The sequence below is a fragment of the Rhinolophus sinicus genome, chromosome 9, assembly GCF_057876585.1.
Source record: "Rhinolophus sinicus isolate RSI-liver-muscle chromosome 9, RSI-T2T, whole genome shotgun sequence".
Classification (NCBI taxonomy): Eukaryota; Metazoa; Chordata; class Mammalia; order Chiroptera; family Rhinolophidae; genus Rhinolophus; species Rhinolophus sinicus.
Genome location: NC_142509.1, coordinates 25,064,314 through 25,083,924, shown reverse-complemented (window position 1 = coordinate 25,083,924; position 19,611 = coordinate 25,064,314). Strand labels below are relative to the sequence as shown.

The following is a 19,611-nucleotide window of genomic DNA, read 5'->3' as shown; positions in this document are numbered from 1 at the left end:
CAACCTCCCCCCAGCCATTGCACTGCCTCCTGCCAGGTGGATGAGCAGCTGTACCGACTGCAGTTCGAGAGAGCCGACCTCCTGAAGCACATCGATGAGGACCAGGACGATCTGAATGACCTCATACAGAAGCACAAGGACCTCATTGCTCAGGTAATAGCCTGACGTGGGGAGAAGCCTGATGGCCTTGGGCCAGGTAGGTGGGGCATATTGTGAAGGCGATGTGGTTGGGCCACTCCCTGGTCTGAGGACCTTGGAGGGATCCATGCCCCAAAGATACATGGGAATTGTGAAGGTTCATGGGGCCCTAAGGGAGGAGGATGTCACCGTCAGATGGTGTGTGCATTTCTGGAGGACGTCTCCACCAAGAGGGATGTTGATGTATTCATACATCTGTCCACCCGTCCACCCACCCACATATCTATCCATCTACCCATTGAAATATTCATCCGTCCACCATCCATCTGCTGATCAATCCACCCATTCACCTATCTACTCTTTTATCGACCTTCTACCTGCCTATCCATCCATCCACCCATCCACCCATCCACCCATCCATCCATCCATCCATCCATCCATCCATCCATCCATCCATCCTTCCACCTGTCTGTCAGCCCAATCACTCACTTATTGGTGTTTACTGAGCACCCATGATGCATTAGGCACTATGCGAAATCACAAGGGTACTTTGTTGAGTTAAAGTGTATCCCATTCCTGTTTTCATGTAGCTCACAGCTTAGTAGGCTGGACAAACTTTATCACATTGTCACCCAGAACGGAGGGAAGACTTGCAAGCTGAGCTAAGAGTCCAGAAAGAAAATGAACATGGTTCTTCCAATCCTGACCTAGGTTGGAAGTCAGGGAAGGCTTCCCTGAGGAGGTGGCCCTTGGATGGAGATCTGAACAAGGAGAGGAGTTAGTGAGATTGGAGTGGAATAATGAGGGAACGGCGTACAAAAAGGGCCTAGAAAGGTGCACCAGCGAGGATGGAAGGAGGCCGGTGAGGGGAAAGTGGCACAAGATGAGCTTGGTGAAGCTGGCACAGGAGGGCCAGATCAGGGTCTTGTTGGCTGATGTGTTTGGATTTCATTTTATGTGTGATGGGAATGACTGGCAAGCTGGTGAGGGGCCAGAGCAGGAGAGGAGCAGCCAGGATGCCACCTCAGACTGTCAGCTCTACAATGACAGGATTCTCCTGTCTTGTCCCAGGCTGTGTCCCAGAGACTAGACAAATGCCTGTCATGGAGTAGGCTCTCCGTAGATAGCTCTCGAATCAATGAAAGCTGCAGTCCAGGGGAGAGAGTACGGCGGCTTGGACCGGGGAGGTGAAGTGGAGATGGGGGCACGTGGATGAACCCCAGAAGACAATTAGGAGGCACAGTAGCAGGAGGGGAGAAGTAGAGGCTTTGGGGATGGAGCTGAGGGATGTGATGAGGGCCACTGGCAGATTTCTGCTCTGCATAACTGATCGCATCTGATAACTGAGAGGTTCTGGGGCTGCCAAAGCCAGTATCCAGTTCTGGAATCCTTGTTACCTGACACTCAGCATAGTTCTCTTCCCTCAGAATCTGGTTCTAATGCTGAGTTCAGCCCATTTCTGTCTGGGCGCCCAAGTGTATTTAATAAAGTGCTGGACAGTTGACCAAAGCTCTGGGCTTATATAATGGAAGTGACTCAGCAAATGCCGAAATGTTGGGGAGGGTGTGCAAGGTACCCTTTTGGAACCAGCTACTGTCATAGAGGCTCTGAGAAATACAGACATGTGTGGGTGGGGGAAGACCGCCAGGGGCAGTCTCCCAGCAAAGCCTGTGGTCTCGAGGTGACTTTTTTTTTTTTTTTGTCTCATCAGTCTGCGACTGACATTGGTCAGATCCAAGAATTGCAGCTGCAGCTGGAGGAAGTCAAGAAGGAGAAGCAGAAGCTTCAGGAACAAGTATGTGCTCAGAGCTGCCATATTGTGGGGAGGCAGGGAAGGGTTCCCTCCAGGACCTCACCCTTTGGATCCTGGAAACTGTCATTCATTCATTCACTCATTCACTCAACTTCATTCTCGTGCCAAATGAATTGAGAACAATCCCAGCCGACACATACACACACACACACACACTTACACACATACACACACACACACACCACCCCCTACCCCTGTGCTGTTCAGCATCCAAAGCTGAAATTCATTCAGGGCAGGACTTTCTCCCTCTGAGAAATGGTTCTAAGGAAACGGGATGGACTGTGCAAGACAGGATCGTCGCCCTTTGTCAAATCTTCCTTTGCAGGCACGGTTTCTCCAAACATCCCTGAATTTCCCTCATTAGCTAGTGGGTTGCTGTTATCCATGAAATTCTCCGAGCTCTTCTAGAACTGTCCCAGGTGCCTACTTAGAGGGACTGCGTTTCAAACAACTGTCCATGGGCACTGAGTCACAACAAGCACAACAAAATAGCAGCAGCAGTGGCCACTGGCTGGGTGCTCATGACGTACTAGGCACTAATCATCTTCCTCACACACAACAAGTGAAGAAATGAGCCTCAAGGAAGGGAACTGACTTGTCCAGGCTCATCCAGCTGCAAAGGGATGGAGCCAGGTTTCAAACTCTGATATACATGCTTGGCTCCCAAACCTGCTTCATTTGTAGGCTTTGATGCTGACAAACTAGCTTTGCTCCCTTAGCAGAGCACAGAAAGGAAATAGAAGCACTGACTGAAAGTCCCGTTTGGGAGGCAGAAGGCCCAGGAAACGTCACCTCGCAGCACCCGACACCCAGGGGCTGAGCCCCAGGGTCCTCAGATTGGAAGCAACAGTTCTTGCTTGTGCATCCGACATACAGCACCTGAGCCAAGAAGGAGGCGGTGCGAACGGGCCTGGGGCTGCGTCCTGTGTGTGTCTCCATTCTAGGACTCAGGGTCGACAGGTGGCCAATGGACCTCTTGGGTTTGCCCCCAGCTGCAGGTGGCTCAGATGCGTATTCAGTACCTGGAGCAGTCCACCGTGGATCGAGCCATTGTCAGCAGGCAGGAGGCGATCATCTGTGACCTGGAGAACAGAACGGAGTTCCAGAAAGTGCAGATTAAGAGATTTGAGGTACTTGATGTATAACTATTGCTCAGGCCTGGAAAAGTGAGACCTTTTGTGTAATGACTGTCCATCCTTCCACCATCCACCTAGCCACTCATGTTTCATTATTACCTGGATATATATTACTCTTCCATCTCCCATATAAGTTTCTTCTCTCCCTCCTTCCCTCCTTTCTTCTTTCTTCATTCACACTGTCCCACAAACTACCTATCCATTCAACCTGTCCACCTCCATATATCTCTATTCAAGTCCATATACCATCATTGGTCCATCCATCACCCCCCTTCCATTTGTTCTTCTCTCATTCTTTCTTCTCTTCCTCTGTTCTTTTTTGGTTTCTCACACCTTGGCCTCCTGTCTGCCCATCTTTTTATCCATTGCTTTAATTCTACCCGTCTTCATCCACCCACTCATCCACGTGTGTGCCCGGCAGTCATTCTGAGGAGAAATTTACTTTGCCCCATAGTGTGTGCTAGGCTGTTCTCGGTGCACGGAAGACAGATGTATAAAACAGGTTCTGTTTTCCAGAAGCGTAGAGCTTGGTTGGAGATGTGGATATGTACATAAATACCCATCATATGAAGAGAGGGCTGTGAGGTTTGCAGGACTGAGGTCGGGGAATGAGGGAGGCTTCCGGGAGGAGGTGGCATTGATGCTGGACCTTAAAGGACAGGTAAGCCTTGAATATAATCACAGGTTCAGTGATTACATTCACGTTGAACTCTGTGGGCTAATGACATGTGACATTTATGGGGGACATCCTTCCATATCACCTGCTCCACTTGACATTTATCACAGCCCCACAGGGCTGGTAGGATAGAATGAGACGGTGACCCCAGAGAGGTCAATGACCTATTCAAGGTAAAGCCAGGGAGTGTCCGTGACAGAAGTAGATTGACACTTGACCTTCACTTCTTCCTGGTCCCAGGCCCTAATTTCTTGGCAGCCATCTGACCTACCCACAGGAAGACTGTGTGTCTGAGCAAGGAGAGGCTGCACTCCTCATTCTGAAACCTTCCCTCCCAGTCCCCTCTTGGCCACTTGGCTGCTCGGGATGAAGAACAAAGAAACATTTTTTTGCCTTGACCCTCACTAGTTCTCAGAATTGCTCCAGGGATTCCTCAAGGAATAACTGTCTTTGCAGATCACCTTGAAACTTTCATCTACTGTATTTTAAATAACTAAATAAATAATTGTGGGCTATATCATGTATCTTTTTTTTTTTTTTTTTTACTTGATTGCAGCACAGTCAAATGGTAGCCTAGAAGAACAGACAACTATGGTAGAATAACTTTAAATGGCAGATTCTCGCTCTGAATTCACTTTTCTCCCTCTGCCCTCATGATCTGAATTTAATAGGATCCCAGGTCCTTGGGATGGGGTGCCTCAGGGACACAGTTTGAGAACTACTCTTCTTATCCTCCTCCTGCTGCCCTTTGAAACTGTTGCTAAACTCTTTCTGAACAGCGAAGGAGAACTGAATAGGCAAGTTTTTCTTTTAGGCCATTATTTAGTCTCTGATCTGGAAAGGGGCTCAGAGTCCTTAGCAGGGCCTGAAATATTCATGTGGGCTCCGTTTTATGTCAACACTCATGTATTTGCCCATCAGAATCATTTGGTTTCAGGCTTGTTGGACAACTAATGAATTCTGGAGAACAGCCCTTGGGTTTGTTTTCTGTGGCACTGGTGATGCCCACAGTTCTTTTCTCTATTGTTTCATTGTATCTTTGTGGATTTTTTCCCCCCCCGAAAAGGAAACATGACATAAAATATTACAGCTGAGGCTCATGGGAGATTAAATGCTCAAACCTCCTCGTTTTACAAATTGGGAAACCCAAAACCCATGTTGGAGAGGCTTGTTCCCCCTGCGTAGTGTTCTATCCACTGACCACTCCACCTCCCAAACCTTGAAATGAATAAAAGCTGTTATACATGTTAATAATCCCCAACCCCTATCCCAAAATCCTTTGTGCCAGGCACTGAGCTAAGCCTCCTGCAGAACTTAAGTGTTCAGTGCGGACAGCATCCCTGGGACATAGGAACTACAGTTATTCCTGTCTCTAAGAGAGGTTCAATAACATGCCCAAGGTCACACAGCCAGGAAGAGGTAGAGGTGGGATTTGAACCCAGAGCATTTTCAGAGGCAGGGCTCTCATCAATATGCTTACACTGTCTCTCAGAATAGCAGCTGTCATTTTCTAGGTTTTTATAATAAAACCTAGACTTTATAATAAAGTCTTCATTTTTGTATCAGAAATCAGGATTATTATCCAATTCTAAAAGCACACAGAGACTGAGCAAAGGATTTCTCTTCCTGGAGCCCCCTGTGCCATGTCCCTGGCCTCTAACTCCAAGGTGGGCGTGTGCTCTCTGACCCCCCTCTAGGTCCTGGTGATCCGGCTTCGGGACAGCCTGATCAAGATGGGTGAGGAGCTCTCGCAGGCGGTCATGGCCGAGTCCCAGCAGCGGGAGACCAGCCAGTATTATCAGCGGCGCCTGGAGGAGCTGAAAGCAGACATGGAAGAGCTGATGCAGCGGGAAGCGGAGGCCAGCCGGAGGTGTATGGAGCTGGTTAGTGCTATCTTCTGCGCTTGTTCTCATGTGATGGAAGGTTTGAGATGGGGGAGGGCCTCCTTCCTTCTGAATGGGAGACTCATAGGTGAGTCCACCAGGCCTTTGGAGTAGGCTGGAAACAGGGAGAAACCAGGGAGAAACCAGGGAGAAACTGGAAGGGGTTGGGCAGAGAGACGGCGCTGCCATTGGCTGTAAACTCTGGGGGTGGGCCCAAAGTGGACTAATGACATTCACTCCTGCTGAATGGTCTCCTAGTGCCTCTATGTCTCAGTCTCCAGTTCCTGCCTCACACTTTCCACTCCAAAAGCAGGGTGGCCTCATGTGAAGAGGAAGGAATCAACGTTTATTCAGTGTCTACCTTGCACTGAGTCTTAACATCCATAATATGTAATTGTCATAACTACCCTGCAAAGTCAGAATTATTATCCCATTTTACAGATGAGGAAATTGAGGCTTCAAAGAGGTGAGATAACTTGTCTAGGGTCACACCTAGTAAATGTCAGTGTTGTTTCTGGACTATTAATAGCAACAACAAAGATATAAATGATAAGGTTAAAGCCATCATTATTAAGCAGTTGCTATATGCCATGTTCTGGGTTAAACATCTCTCGTTTAAATCCTTCTCTCAGTATTACGAGGTAGGTACGCTTCTTATCAACACTTGACAGATGAGGAAACTGAGGCACAGGGACATGAACATGCCAAATGAGGCTCATTATGGTGCATTCACTTGCTCCAGGCTACGTGCTAGTAGGGATTTGAAGCCAGGTCTGTGCAACTCTGTCGTCTTTGCTTGTCGTCACTAAGCCATGCTTTGCTCCCCGGTGTGATCCAAGGAACATTTTCAAATTTGTTTCCTGCCCAATGGGAAGGTTCTCCATCATTCAGTGTAGTTTTTTGAGAACAGTTTCCTGCAGGGCTCACAGAGCATATGAGACAGCCTAGTCTGTTCCTCGTTTTCCCCATGAGGCCACATAGTCCTAAGACTCCAGGTTTTTGCTTCTGTGACGCAGGAGGCATCTGGCACCCATGTTGCCCCCAACCCTAGAGCCTTCACTGAGACGCTCCACAACATGCCAAGGCTTGGCCCAGGGGTCTCTAAGCCACAGTCATTAGCTCCTTCCTGCCCTGTCCACTCTGCTTCTGTGACAGGTGTCACCAACTCACCACCCTGCAGTAGGTATATTGCTCTGGCCACTGCCTCCATGTCCAATGTCATTCCCATCAGCTTTGCCCTTGACAAGCCAGCAGGCTGGCTGTTATGTGTGTGTGTCGGGGTGGGAAGTGGGGGGTGAGGCTCCACAAAGAGACCTGGCCTCCCAGACAAAGTCCAAGACCCATGACTGGCAGCTCCTCCATTCCCCCCCCACACACACACACACCTCGCCATGGCCTTGGAAGAAAGAGGAGCTTTCCTCCAATTGATGGGATAACTTCCTCATTAACCAGCCCTTCTTCTCTTGCAGCTGAGCTCCCTTCCTGCCAGCTCTGACTGGGAGTGAGAGAACATCCTCAGTCTTTCTCCTCTGATGTCTTTTTTAACTGGCCAGACACCCAGGCGTTCTGGCCTGATCAAGTAGTGGGTTTTTTCCGTCTCTCCTTTTACTGTCTTTCTCTTTCCCTTTTTCTTCTCTCTTCTCCTCTCTGCTCACTTTCCTCTTCCCATCCCCATTCCCAGGGACATGTTAAGATCTTTCAAAGTCCTAAAATACTGAAAAGACTATAGTGAGTCAAAATACATGAGTCAAAATAGAAACAACACAAAACTATAAAACACAAAGCTTTCATGTTTGCTGAAATTAGACCTGCATCCTTCTCCGTTTGCTGAATGCAAGATTCTGGGTAAGCTTACCAAAGCTGAATTGTTCTCTTTATTTTGGTGTGTTTGTGGTTGGGAGGTATATTTGTTTTTTAGGCCTGCCTCAACAAATTACCAAAAACTGGGTGGCTTTAAATAATAGAAATTTACTCTCTCAGTTCTAAAGGCCAAAAGTCTGAAATCAAGGTGCTGGCAGGGCCAAGCTCCTTCTGCAGGCTCTGGGGGAAAATCCTTCCTCACTGTTCCAAATTCTGGTGTTCCTTGACTTATGACTGTGTCACTCCAATCTCTGCCTCCATCTTCACGTGGTCATCATCTCACGTGGACATCTGTAATTGGCTTTAGGGCTCACCCTAAGTCCAGGTGGATTTCATCTCAAACTCTTTATTGTATCAGTAAAAATCCTTTTCCCGATGAGGTCACATTGACAGATTCCAGTAGACATAACTTTTGGTGGGGGGGCACCCTTTCCCCCACTATAGGAGAGCAGGGCATGCAGCTGCTTTGCTGGTATCCTACCGTGACCCTGCACAGCTGGTTGTTTCCTTAGTGATTGTATGGGTGCGCAAGTCTCAAAGGGACAATGTCAGTCTGGCACACCTTTCCTAATGACCTAGATGTGCCAAACTCACCAACCTATTGGCCTTCAAATACGTATGCCTCTGGCCTTTGGGCCCTGGGATATCTCCAGTGGGAGAAGAGAACATGTCGTCTTTTCTTATATCACTCATTTATTCATTCGATATATGAGGTCTTGCAATTAAGTTTGAGAACTTGTTGCAACGATGTTGCTAACCTATTCTGATATCAGAGGGATTATTCATTATGAATTTGCACCAACTGGACAGTTAACCAAGTTTACTATTTGGAAGTGCTGAAAAGGCTGCATGAAAAAGTTAGACGACCTGAACCTTTCGCCAACAATTCATGGCTCTTGCATCACGACGATGCACCAGCTCACACGGTACTGTCTGTGAGGGAGTTTTTAGCCAGTAAACAAATAACTGTATTGGAACACCCTCGCTACTCACCTGATCTGGCCCCCAGTGACTTCTTTCTTTACCGGAAGATAAAGGAAATATTGAAAGGAACACATTTTGATGACATTCAGGACATCAAGGGTAATACGACGACAGCTCTGATGGCCATTCCAGAAAAAGAGTTCCAAAACTGCTTTGAAGGGTGGACTAGGTGCTGGTGTGTCCAGGGCATAGCTTCCCAAGGGGAGTACTTTGAAGGTGACCATAGTGATATTCAGCAATGAAGTATGTAGCACTTTGTCTAGGATGAGTTCGCGAACTTAATTGGCAGACCTCATATATTTATTCACCACCTGCTATGGGCATGGCCCAGGGATGGGTGTTGGTGGGGAGGTGCAATGAATCCTAAGGTCCCTGCTTTGTAGACGCTGACGAGGTAGACAGAGCCCAGCTCAGTAGAGAGTTCAATGAGCAATATCATTTTAAGAGGAACCCTGTGGCCAAGGCCCCTCCCATTGGTGTTGGTTCCTGGAACTTTCACAGGCTTCTCAGGAGATGTCATCTCACCTCTCCAGAGCTGTGTCTATGTCACCAGTGTGCCTTCCTCTGTCACCTCCCTGTAAGACAGGGCGGCTGCTCCATGCCGTGCATTCTCTATGAACCTCACAAAAGCCTGCAAGGTAGTCAGGGCTCTGGATCTTTCATTCATGCAATAAGTATTCCTAGTTTTCACTGTGGCCAAGCCCCATGCCAGATGCCGGAGATCTGGCTGGAACAAGACACACTCTTGCCCTCAAGGAGCTTACGCTGAATGGAAAGAGATGGCTAAGGTCATTGCTCCTGTATGTTATACTTTATAAGAGGCACTCAGAGCTTTCACGGGCAAGACAAGCTGTCTGTACACTGGCATTTGGGGAATCATGCCCCCCTGTCACCACCACAAACCATCTTTGGGCAAAGCACTGCCCTCTTCACCTTCTATTTATGAAATTCAAATCTCTGGGAGGGATAGAATGAGTTTCCTAATTCCCCAGTCCACGTATGCATACATTCATTCATGAACTCATTCATTCCCTGGACAAATATTGATTGAGTGGCTCTAAGCTCAGGCCCTTAGCAGATGTCATCTTCTTTCACGCTTATGTCAACCCCAGCAGGTGGAGAATATGGAGGTGTGGACCCGTGAGGTCTTACCCAGGGCTGACGAGTCGGGAGTGGCAGAGCTGGGATTCGCAGCCCTGTATGTCCAACTCTAAAGTTGACCCTGTGACACCACACTGCCCTTTCAACCCAATGCTGCCGAAAAATGGCACTGTTGTGGGAGACGAGAAAAAAAAAATAGGATCCTGCACTCTGGGCCCTGGTGAGAAGTGAGAAGGATGTTGATGGATCTCCCCTCCGTGTTCTTTTCCGCCTGTCCCCAGCCCGTGCCATTTGTCACTGTTGGTGTTGGTTTAAAGGGCTGCAAGTTGTTTCGTGTGAATGATTTACACCCCTAGCTGGCGCACCGGCGCGGCCAGATCAGGATCAATTACCCTGCCGATGGAACTTCTCTTCCCGGAAAAAAGAAAAATGAGGTTTTGCCATTAATTTTAGTAAATGTACTATTCCTGGCGACTCCAGGAGCCATTATGGAGAAAAAGAATATTCTGGCTCTAAATCATTCAAGTCCCTTTGTCACTGGGGCGATGAGACAGCTCATCTGTGGATTCATACCCTGTTGTTTTTCAGTAGTTACCAAACCCAGTGGAAACCACCTTGTTCCCAGGGTATCCAGGGGAGGTCAAGGACAGCTAAAGGGCTAAAGGTGACAGGAAGGCCTGCCCTCTGCCTGCTTTGAGCCAAAGCACCTGTTTCAGAGGCTGTACCTGTTGTGTTTGCCCTCATTGCCTTGGCCTGACTCTCTCGTCTCAACTTGCCCCTGAGCCAGGGGAAAGTTTCCCAGGTCTTGAAAAACTTAGATGACGCTTCTGTTCACTCTTAGAGTGACCCAAGCTAGAAATCGCAGTGCCTTTCTCTCTCTGGCTCACACAAACGACAATCAAACCTGCTGATTTTATCCTATTTAGGTATTTTTCAAATCCGTCCACTCCTGTCTCATCCCTGCTTCATATGTCTTTATTTAAATGCCAACCCCTCTGGCCTCTATAGTTATCTTCTAACTTTTGTCACCATTTGTCCTCCACTCTCACTCTGTCCTGCTGAAGATCTTTCCAGAAGGGACCATCTTACTGTGTTACTCTTCTGCTAAGAAATCCTCTATGGCTCTCTTGCCTTCACAACAAAGTCCCCGTTCCTTCCCAGAGCTGCTGAAATCTAGCCTTGGTAGATTTTTTTTCTGCCTTTGAGTGTCTGCCTCTCATCACCTTTCATGTTCTACTCAGACATGCAAGCAATTGTTCAGGACCAAACACGGCGTTATTTCTTGGCTTATCACCTCGTTCTCATGCATCCTCTGCCTGCCTACTCAACCTTCGTCATTCAGATCGGATCTCCCCTCCAGGAAGCCCTCACTGTTACCCTCACCCCTCACGACGTGAAACGCCTCCTTTGTGTTCCCACATCCCTCCGTGTCTGCCCCATCCATGCGCGCATCATCCAGTTATTACAACTGTTTGTATTCTTCCTAGACAGACAGCCCCTGAGAGAGGGGTGGGGTTGTATTTGATTCTGGGTCTTCAGCCTCTAGTTCAGGGTCAGGCGTAGGGTGGATTCTCAGGAATCGTTTGCTGAATAGTTTCCTCAACATTTTGAAGTGTTATCTCTTAAGAGAAACAGCTCAAGAATGATGTCTTAAAAATTGGAATTTTCAGATCAACATACTTTTTAGTTTGCGTCCTGGTCCTGTGCCTGATGTTAAGGGTGATGCAGACATGAATGGACCAGGGTCTGTGCCCTTGGAGAGCTCAAGACGGAGAGGAGGAGATCCATGTGGGCCCTAAATAATTCAGATGCAAGATGGGGTGTGTGGGCAAAGGAGGAAGTGGTTTGGGACAACCAGGAGAACTGGAGAAGATTGCGTGGAGGATGCATCATTTAAGTTTCTTATATGATGAAGCCATACTGGCTGGCAGCTTTGGGGGGACAGTCATTCGATCATGTTCATTGTGACTTCCCCACACTTGCATTCACCAAATGTCTAGTGAATGCGTGTTGTGTGTCAGGCAATGTCCAGGTTTCCAGAAAGAGATAAATCACATGTAGGAATAGAAATACAGACTCTTCACCTCCTCCTTCATTTCTTTTCTTCTGTTCTCATTGCAGCTCCCCCACTGAATGCCAATTGCAAAATCCCTTCCACCCCTAACCTGCCCTCTTCTTTGTTCTTCTTTACCTCTCACTTTCTAGATTCGGACATGTTCTCTCTCTCTCTCTCTCTCTCTCTCTCTCTCTCTCTCTCTCTCTCTCTCTCTCTCTCTCTCATTCCCTTACAGAATTGTTTTGACTCATGTTGAGAGGAGAGTGTGCATTAGTTTCTTAGGGCTGCTATAATAAATTACCAAAAACTGGTTGTCTTAAAACGACATAAATTTATTCTGTCACAGTTCTGGAGGCCATAAGTCTGAAATCAAGATGTTGGCAGGACCACACTCCCTCTGAAGGCTCTAGGGGAGAATCCTTCCTTTCTCTTCCAACTTCTGGTGGGTTCAGGTGCTCTTGACTGTGGCAACATGGCTTTAATCTCTGCCTCCATGTTCACATGGCCTTCTCTTCTCTGTCTCTATACCCTCTGCTCTTCATATAAGAACACTAGTCGCTGGAGGTAGGGCCCGCTCTAATTCAATATGACTTCGTCTTAATTAATTACATCTGCAAAGACCCTAGTTCCAAAACGGTCACAGTGTGAGGTTCCAAGTGACATGAATTTTGGGGGGAAGCTATTCAGCTCACTACAGGTGGTCAAAAGAGTGCTGGACCTGGAGTCTGAGAATTTGGGGAGCTAAGTTAACGTTGCCGAACCTCAGTTTCCCCATCTATAAAACGGGGGTATAGTGCAGCCAATCTCTTTGGGTGGCTGTGAGGATTAAATGAGATGATGTATGTGAAAGTGCCAAAGATGATGTATGTGATAGCACACAGTAGGCACTTAATAGATGCTGCTTTGCTTTTCTTTCTCTTTTCTTCTCTTATTCCTCTTCGGACTCTGACTACTCCCTCTACTTAAACTTTATCATAAGTCTACCAGCTTCCCTTTCACAGCCCATCCCATCCATGGTGGTTGATGAGTGTGAGGCTGATTTGTTTATCACTTACCGCGTGCTGGACACTGGGCTAAGTGCTTTGCATGAGCGTCTCATTTAGGCCTCACTCTTTGAAGTAATTGTCACTGTTTTACTAATAAAGAACTTAAAAGCTGCAGAGTTAAAGCAACTTCCCCAGAATCAAATTTCCAGCAAGTGGCAGAGTCAGAATTTGAACCCAGTTCTGACCAACTCAAACCCAGTCTCGTACTCATAAGTTTTATTATTTTTATTTTATTTTATTATTTTTAAAGGGAACAGGACTTTATTGGGGAACAGTGGATATTGCCAGGACTTTTTATTGGGGAACAGTGTGTTTTACCCAGGACCCATCAGTTCCATCCAAGTCAAGTTTCTGTCTTTTCAATCTTAGTTGTGGAGGGCGCAGCTCAGCTCCAGGTCCAGTTGCAATTGTTAGTTGCAGGGGGCGCAGCCCACCATCCTTTGCAGGAGTCGAACCGGCAACCTTGTGGTTGAGAGCTCGCACTCTAACCACCTGAGCCATCCGGCTGCCCCTCCAGAAGCTCAGCTGCAGCTCGTTGTCTTCAATCTAGTTGTGGAGGGCGCAGCTCACTGGCCCGTGGGAATCTAACCGGCAGCCCTGTTGCCCAGAGCTCACGCTCTATCCAGCTGAGCCACCCGTCTGCCCTCTTACTCATAAGTTTTAGACACATCGTATTTACTCATTCAAATACAGTTTTTTAAGTGAGTCATAAAAGTTAATATTGCTTTTGATTCTGAAATCTAGGGTTTCTCAACTGTGTCATTGTTAACATTTTGGATTGAGTAACTGTTTGTGGTGGGGGCTGTCCTGTGCCTTGTAGGATATTTAGAAGCATCCTGGTCTCTACCCACTAGATACAAGTAGCACTTACCCCAAAAATCATTGCAGTCAAAAATATCTCCAGACATTGCCAAATGACCCCCAGGAGCATAATCACCCCCTGTTAAGAATCACTGATCTGATTTCATCCTAACAATTACCCTGAAGATAACACCTATGATACTCCCCATTTGACATATGACCAAGCTGAGGCTCAGAGGGTTGACATGATAAGCCCATGGTCACAGAAAGGAGAGGGCACATCAGGAAGGGAGAAATCCAAAGACATAAGGAGGCAGGAGCTTGAACCCCTACCCACAAAGAAAATACACAGTAGCAGTTCCAACAAAACTCAATCCCAACCTTTCCCAGAACCAGAGGCGACTTCACAGCAGAATCTAATTCTGAATGGAAATGAAGGCCTTGCTGCAGACTGTGTACTTTTAATAATGTTTAAATAAAACATGGGAGCACGGGTGTGATCTCCTCACTGAGCTTGGCTTGTCAGCTGCCGGGGCAAAGTCATCAATAGTTAATAGACAACCACTTATGGCTGTACTTCTGTTAAATCCAGCATCAATTATATATGGTCCGTGAATTATTTATTTGGTGTTACTTTGGGGGTATATTTTCCACCTTCCAGAGGAAAACAATGAAAAAAATGTGAGGCCTAAACCAGATGAAGGGCCAGCTGTCAGGGCCTTATCTGCCTTTTGTATTAGTGAATTTCCCTGTGAGGAGAAAACCTCCCATTGATGTGATTACGAGGTTAGAGTGAATTTGGATCTGAGAGCGCTCTGCCGGACCATCAGGACCAAAGCCTGGGACACGTGGATGCGAGTAAGTGCTTGACAACCAGCTCTCCAGCATGTGAGCGAGTCGTCAACGTCCTGATTTGTAGTGTTTGCCCATGTCTGTGGTGTAAATCTTCCCCTTAGGACTCATTTCAAGCTAACAACATGAGGTCGATGAATGTGGAATTGGGACACGAGACGCAGTAGCACACCATTATATACTCATGCGGCACTTAAAGTCAGGGGTGCATTTGGATGCTGAGAAATATGTCCGTTAGGCAATTTCAGGTGTTGTGCAAACATCACAGCGTACACTTATACAAACCTAGATGGTCAAGCCTTCTACACACCTAGGCTGTATGATGCAGCCTATTGCGCCTAAGCTAGATAGCATTCACCGTGCGAAACAACAGGAGATTGAATCAAGCACAAGAGAAAAATGATGCAATTAAGCGACACACTAAACACAAAATGTATGAGGCAGCTGCTGGCATAACACAGCACAGCGTTCTACAGCAACCTTCTTTTTGTAAGTAGAAAGAGTACACTCTAAAGTAACAATAAAACGTAGAGTGTAGCAAGTAGTCATTTATTATCATTATCAAATGTTACATACTGTCCATGATGGCATGTACTATGCTTTTGTACAACTGGCAGCGCAGTAAGTTTTTTTTTACACCAGTATCAACACAAACACGTGAGTGAAACGTTGCAATACAACATTAAGACAGCTCTGATGTCACTGGACAATAGGAACTTTTCAGCTCCATTAGGATCTTAGGGGACCACCATCATATATGTGGTCTGTCATTGAGCAAAATGTTGTTATCCGTGTGTGACTGTACAGCGTGTTCACCATACAGCCAGGAAAGTCGTAAATGACTTCACAAGCATAGAGAATAGTAAATGTTGGTAAAAATAATTAGGAAGCCATGTGTTTGGAGCATGTGTTACCTTTGTTTTTAATGTGGTTTATTTCCTTGTCAGTTTATATTGTTGAATCTTGAATAATAGTCGTGTTTAACAACTGGCTCGTGAGATTCCTGAAAATTTTGCAATCAGCTCTTCTAAGCTGGTGTGAGCTCTTTCTACCACACCACTGGCTTGGTGTCACCTAGGGGTGGGGTCACCGTGCCCTGGTTAGGAGGCTGGTGGCAGGGGAGGGAGCGAAGGAGCAGAAATGTGGCATCAAAAGGCTCTAAAGCGGGGTGGCCGGTTAGCTCAGTTGGTTAGAGCGTGGTTTGCCGGTTCGATCCCCGCATGGGCCACTGTGAACTGTGCCCTTCTTAAAAAAACAAACAAACAGAAAAAAAAAAACGGCTCTTAAGTCAAATCTCCTCGCTCACTGACCGTCTTTTTTGAAACAAAATTACGTCACCATCCAAATTCTGTCTTCTCTTGAGGACGTTCTTTCACCTCATATGTAAATTGGGCATGATCACATCTACTCAAAAAAAAAAAAAAAACCAAAAAAAACCTAAAGCCGGTAATTCATGCCATGCTTCTAGCTCTGCCTGTCACGTAACTATCCCTGACGTCATGCTGGCTCCTCCACCTTCCCCTCTTGTCCAGTTTCTCCTGTCTTCTCAGAATCTGGCCACTTATTGTAAAGGCCTGAGGAAGCCCAAAGCCAGATACTGTTTGGTTTTCATGTTTGTTTTCTTCTTGTTTTGTTTTTTTTGACCGCCCAAAGACCCATGATTCCAAACTCTAGGTCAGAACACATCCCCCTTCCACCACTTACCTGGGGGCATCCACCAGACGGGGAGTTAAGGGTTTCATTTTAAAAAGCTCTCAGTGTTTTCCTCCCACAAATGGCTCTGAACTTCAGAGCATGAAGATGAATTATTTTGGCTGGGAGCTGAAGTATTTAAAAAGGCATTCCAGATGAAGGGCATGTGCGGCCACCAGCTGGGTGTAAATAACACCTTTATGGCTTTGCTGACAGGGAGGGAGTTCTCCTAATTACTGCTCCAGTAACTCAGTATGATCCAAATGGCCCAACACGTTTATAAACTCTCTGTTCACAGGCTGCTTTCACTCCCCACCCTCAATAGGCTCCCACATTCTCAGAGAGCTGACGGAGGGAAACGTGGGTATTTATATCACTCCCCCTTCCAGGCACCATTGTGTCTTTTTGTCCCCCCCATAAAGGTTTCTGTTTTAAAAACAAAAAACTTGATCAAAAAAGGGACTGAGGACCCAGTGCCACCAGCCTCACACACGTTTCTGAAACGGAATTTTTCCACGCTGTCTTGATCCCAAGCAGTGAATGTGCTTGTCTCAATTCAAGAGGTGTTATCATCTAATGAAATGAGTTTCTTTGCTTCTGCGTCTGAGATGAGATATCTTGATAATAAAATCTATTACCGAAAGCCTACCTAGGAATAATTGGGTCTATTACTCCCTGACTTGTGGCTTGGTTTCTGCACTGAAAACAGGCTCTCCGGTAATTAATCAGAATTTAAAGTTACTAATACCAATTACAAATAATGTGTGGAGTCTAGAGATGGCAAACAGAAGAGCAGATACTAATCTTGTCCCCTGAGACTTCATCAGTTGAACATTTGTTACTTTAGACTGGAAATTAGAGTGCCTTAACTCCATAAAGTTAATTACTTACCAAAAAGAAAGGTGGGGAGATATTGATTGAAAGTTGCAGGTGTGCATTAAATTATTCAAGTAAACCCAATTCAGATTATTTAGATGAGATTATGCTTTACTTAATTGCATGTCAGAGAGGCTTTGGAAGGTTAATCTCCGCAATTGAAAGCATGATCATTGTCACAATTGGATATCTTTTCAAGACAGCAGTCCCGAAGAAATGCAGGGGGCCCCAAATCAGACTCTTAAATGAACATTCTAAATTCATTTCCAAATTATAATTTGGTTTGAAGGGTAATTCATCTCTTTGTGGTGCTCTTTTTTTTTTTTTTTTTTTGGCTGAGCTTTAACAGTAAGGGAGGAGACCTCAGACCTTGAAGCTAGACCAAGCAGTGGGAAAGAAAATGTTTTTTACTGGGACAATTGGCTGGTTTGGAATTGCAAGTGCACGCAGTAGGAAACAATGAGTGAACTGCTTTAAGTTACCGCTCTTTTGGTTGTCAGTGATAGAAATAAAATTCAGATCAACTGAAGCAAAAAGAAATGTATGGGTTTATCTAATAGAAAAGTCTGGTGACCTCTGGGTTCAGGCCCAGCGGAATTCAAGGACTGAATCCAGTGTGCTGAGGCCTGTTTGCACCAGCTCACCAGAGCTAACTATGCACATCTCTTCCCAACTCTGTGTTCGACGATGGCATGTTGATGGATTGACATTAGCTGTTGGAGGAAAATTTATGTCATGGAAATTGGCAAATGCTACAAACCAGGGCTTTTTCCACCTCCAGAGCCAGTTGGAAATACTTACCAGTACACCACTGGGTGAATCTCTCTCTCTCTCTCTCTCTCTCTCTCTCTCTCTCTCCATCTCTATTCTCAGACTTTCCCTTTCCCGAGGCAACAGTCAGGATGAAAAATGACCAGCAAATCAACCTCAATGATAAGAAGGCCCCTGGTAACCAACAGCTCGAACAAAAGTCCGGAAATGGAATCTCTCACTGATTCCGATTGACTTGGTTTGGGTTACACGCCCATCCCTAAACTAAGCATTAGTGATGGAAGGATGCAATCTCAGGGAGGACAGTTTTGTAATACATGCCCAGCCCTGAATCCGGCAGTAGAGTCAGCCCTGTCCTACCGGCATGGACAGAGAATAAGAGAAAAAGAGTTTTCCCCAAGGAAAACTGGACTGCGGTGCCAGAAGGAGGGGAAATAGATTCCAGAGAGGCCAACCCCTCCGATGGCCGCTGCTGGGGCCATGTCGGCTTGGCGTGCCTTGAGCCCTGCTGGTTTCTCTGCTCTGTCCCACATTCCTTTTATTTTCTCCTCTCTTCTTGGTGTCTTGCTTGCCACTTGACTTTTTCCTCCTTTGTTTTCTTTTCTGTTACTCCTGAGGCTGGGGTGTCCTATGAATGGGATGGATCAAAGAGAGGAAGAGGGGGCCAGAAGGGGCAGCCTGATTTTCCGTTGCGTCTCCTCAAGGGACTGGCTCATGTTGTGGGAGGAACATGTCCCCCCAATTGACTGCACGACCTTGAGCGTGCCTCCCCGTGTGCTGTACTCACTTTTTCTCTCTGTAAAATGGATCCGATAATCTCTAAGGCTCTTTTTGCTGAGACCCTGGGCAAGTCTAGAACTGGTTGGTCACAGAGCCCCAAGCTTTGGGAGTGTCTCAAAGGGCTGATATGTCATGGTGCCAGGCTCTTCTGGAACGAACATATCCCTATACCTCAAGACTTCCGCACACAGTCACAGAATCTCAAACCTCATGGTATCTGGGCTCCTTCATCTCATCTGATGCCTTCTCCTGCCTCCAGCTGGTGGGAATTCTATCTCTGGTGAAGCAACTTCAGGGTTGGAGCAATGACTATGTCTGTGGGCAACAAAAGTCTTGTAGATACCAGTGTATTCCAGATTGATTCTATAGCTGCCCCATAGCTGGATTACAGAAGGGTCACCTTATCTTTAAAGTAGCCAAAATCCCTTTTAAATCCACAGCCGATGAAGCTCTGTGGTAAATACAGGCAGAATTCTCCATCAGGTTGTACGTACACTTCCCCGGACCGCTGAGGCAACCCTACAAAACACAACTTGACATCCCATGGTCTAGACTGAGAGTCAGCAAATTGCAGTCTGTGGGCCAGATCTGGCCTGCCTTCTGTTTTTTGTAAAGTTTTATTGGGACACAGTGACAATTATTTATGTGTTGTCTATGGCTGCTTTCACACTAGATGGCAGAGATGAGAGTGACAGAGACCATTTGTTCCATAAAACCTAAAATATTTACTATCTGGCCTTTTACAGAAAGAAAAAAATAAAGATTTGTTTGTCTTGGTCTTAGAACATTGCTTGGCACGTATTAAAAAAAAATGTTGAATGAAGAATGAGCTTGACAGAATGGGCAAGAACTAAGCATAAGGAGACCTGGATGCAAATCTTAGTTTCATCACTGTGACTTTGGTCAAGATACTCACCTTCCCTGTGTCTCTGTTATAAAATGGGGATCATTGTTGCAGCTCCCTCTCAACATTGTGGGGAGATTTAATGAGATGATGCTTTTAAATGCATATCGCATGGCCTGGTACCAAGAAAACTTACTATCATCTTATCCGCATTGTCTTAGTCCATTCCGGCTGCTATAACAAAATAGTACAGACGAGGTGACTTATCAACAACAGAAACGTAGTGATCACAGTTCTGAAGG

At 46.3% G+C, this 19,611-nt stretch overlaps 1 protein-coding gene across 1 annotated transcript in view; it reads left to right on the top strand.

The window, feature by feature from the left end:
- Positions 1 to 19,611, top strand: part of MYO18B (myosin XVIIIB) — a 242,549-nt gene that overhangs the window by 167,862 nt on the left and 55,076 nt on the right. Inside the window, exons 36-39 of the mRNA XM_088800962.1 lie at positions 37 to 153; positions 1,850 to 1,933; positions 2,944 to 3,081; positions 5,461 to 5,646. Of these exons, the coding sequence (XP_088657088.1) occupies positions 37 to 153; positions 1,850 to 1,933; positions 2,944 to 3,081; positions 5,461 to 5,646 (525 nt within the window). The remainder of the gene's footprint in view (positions 1 to 36; positions 154 to 1,849; positions 1,934 to 2,943; positions 3,082 to 5,460; positions 5,647 to 19,611) is intronic.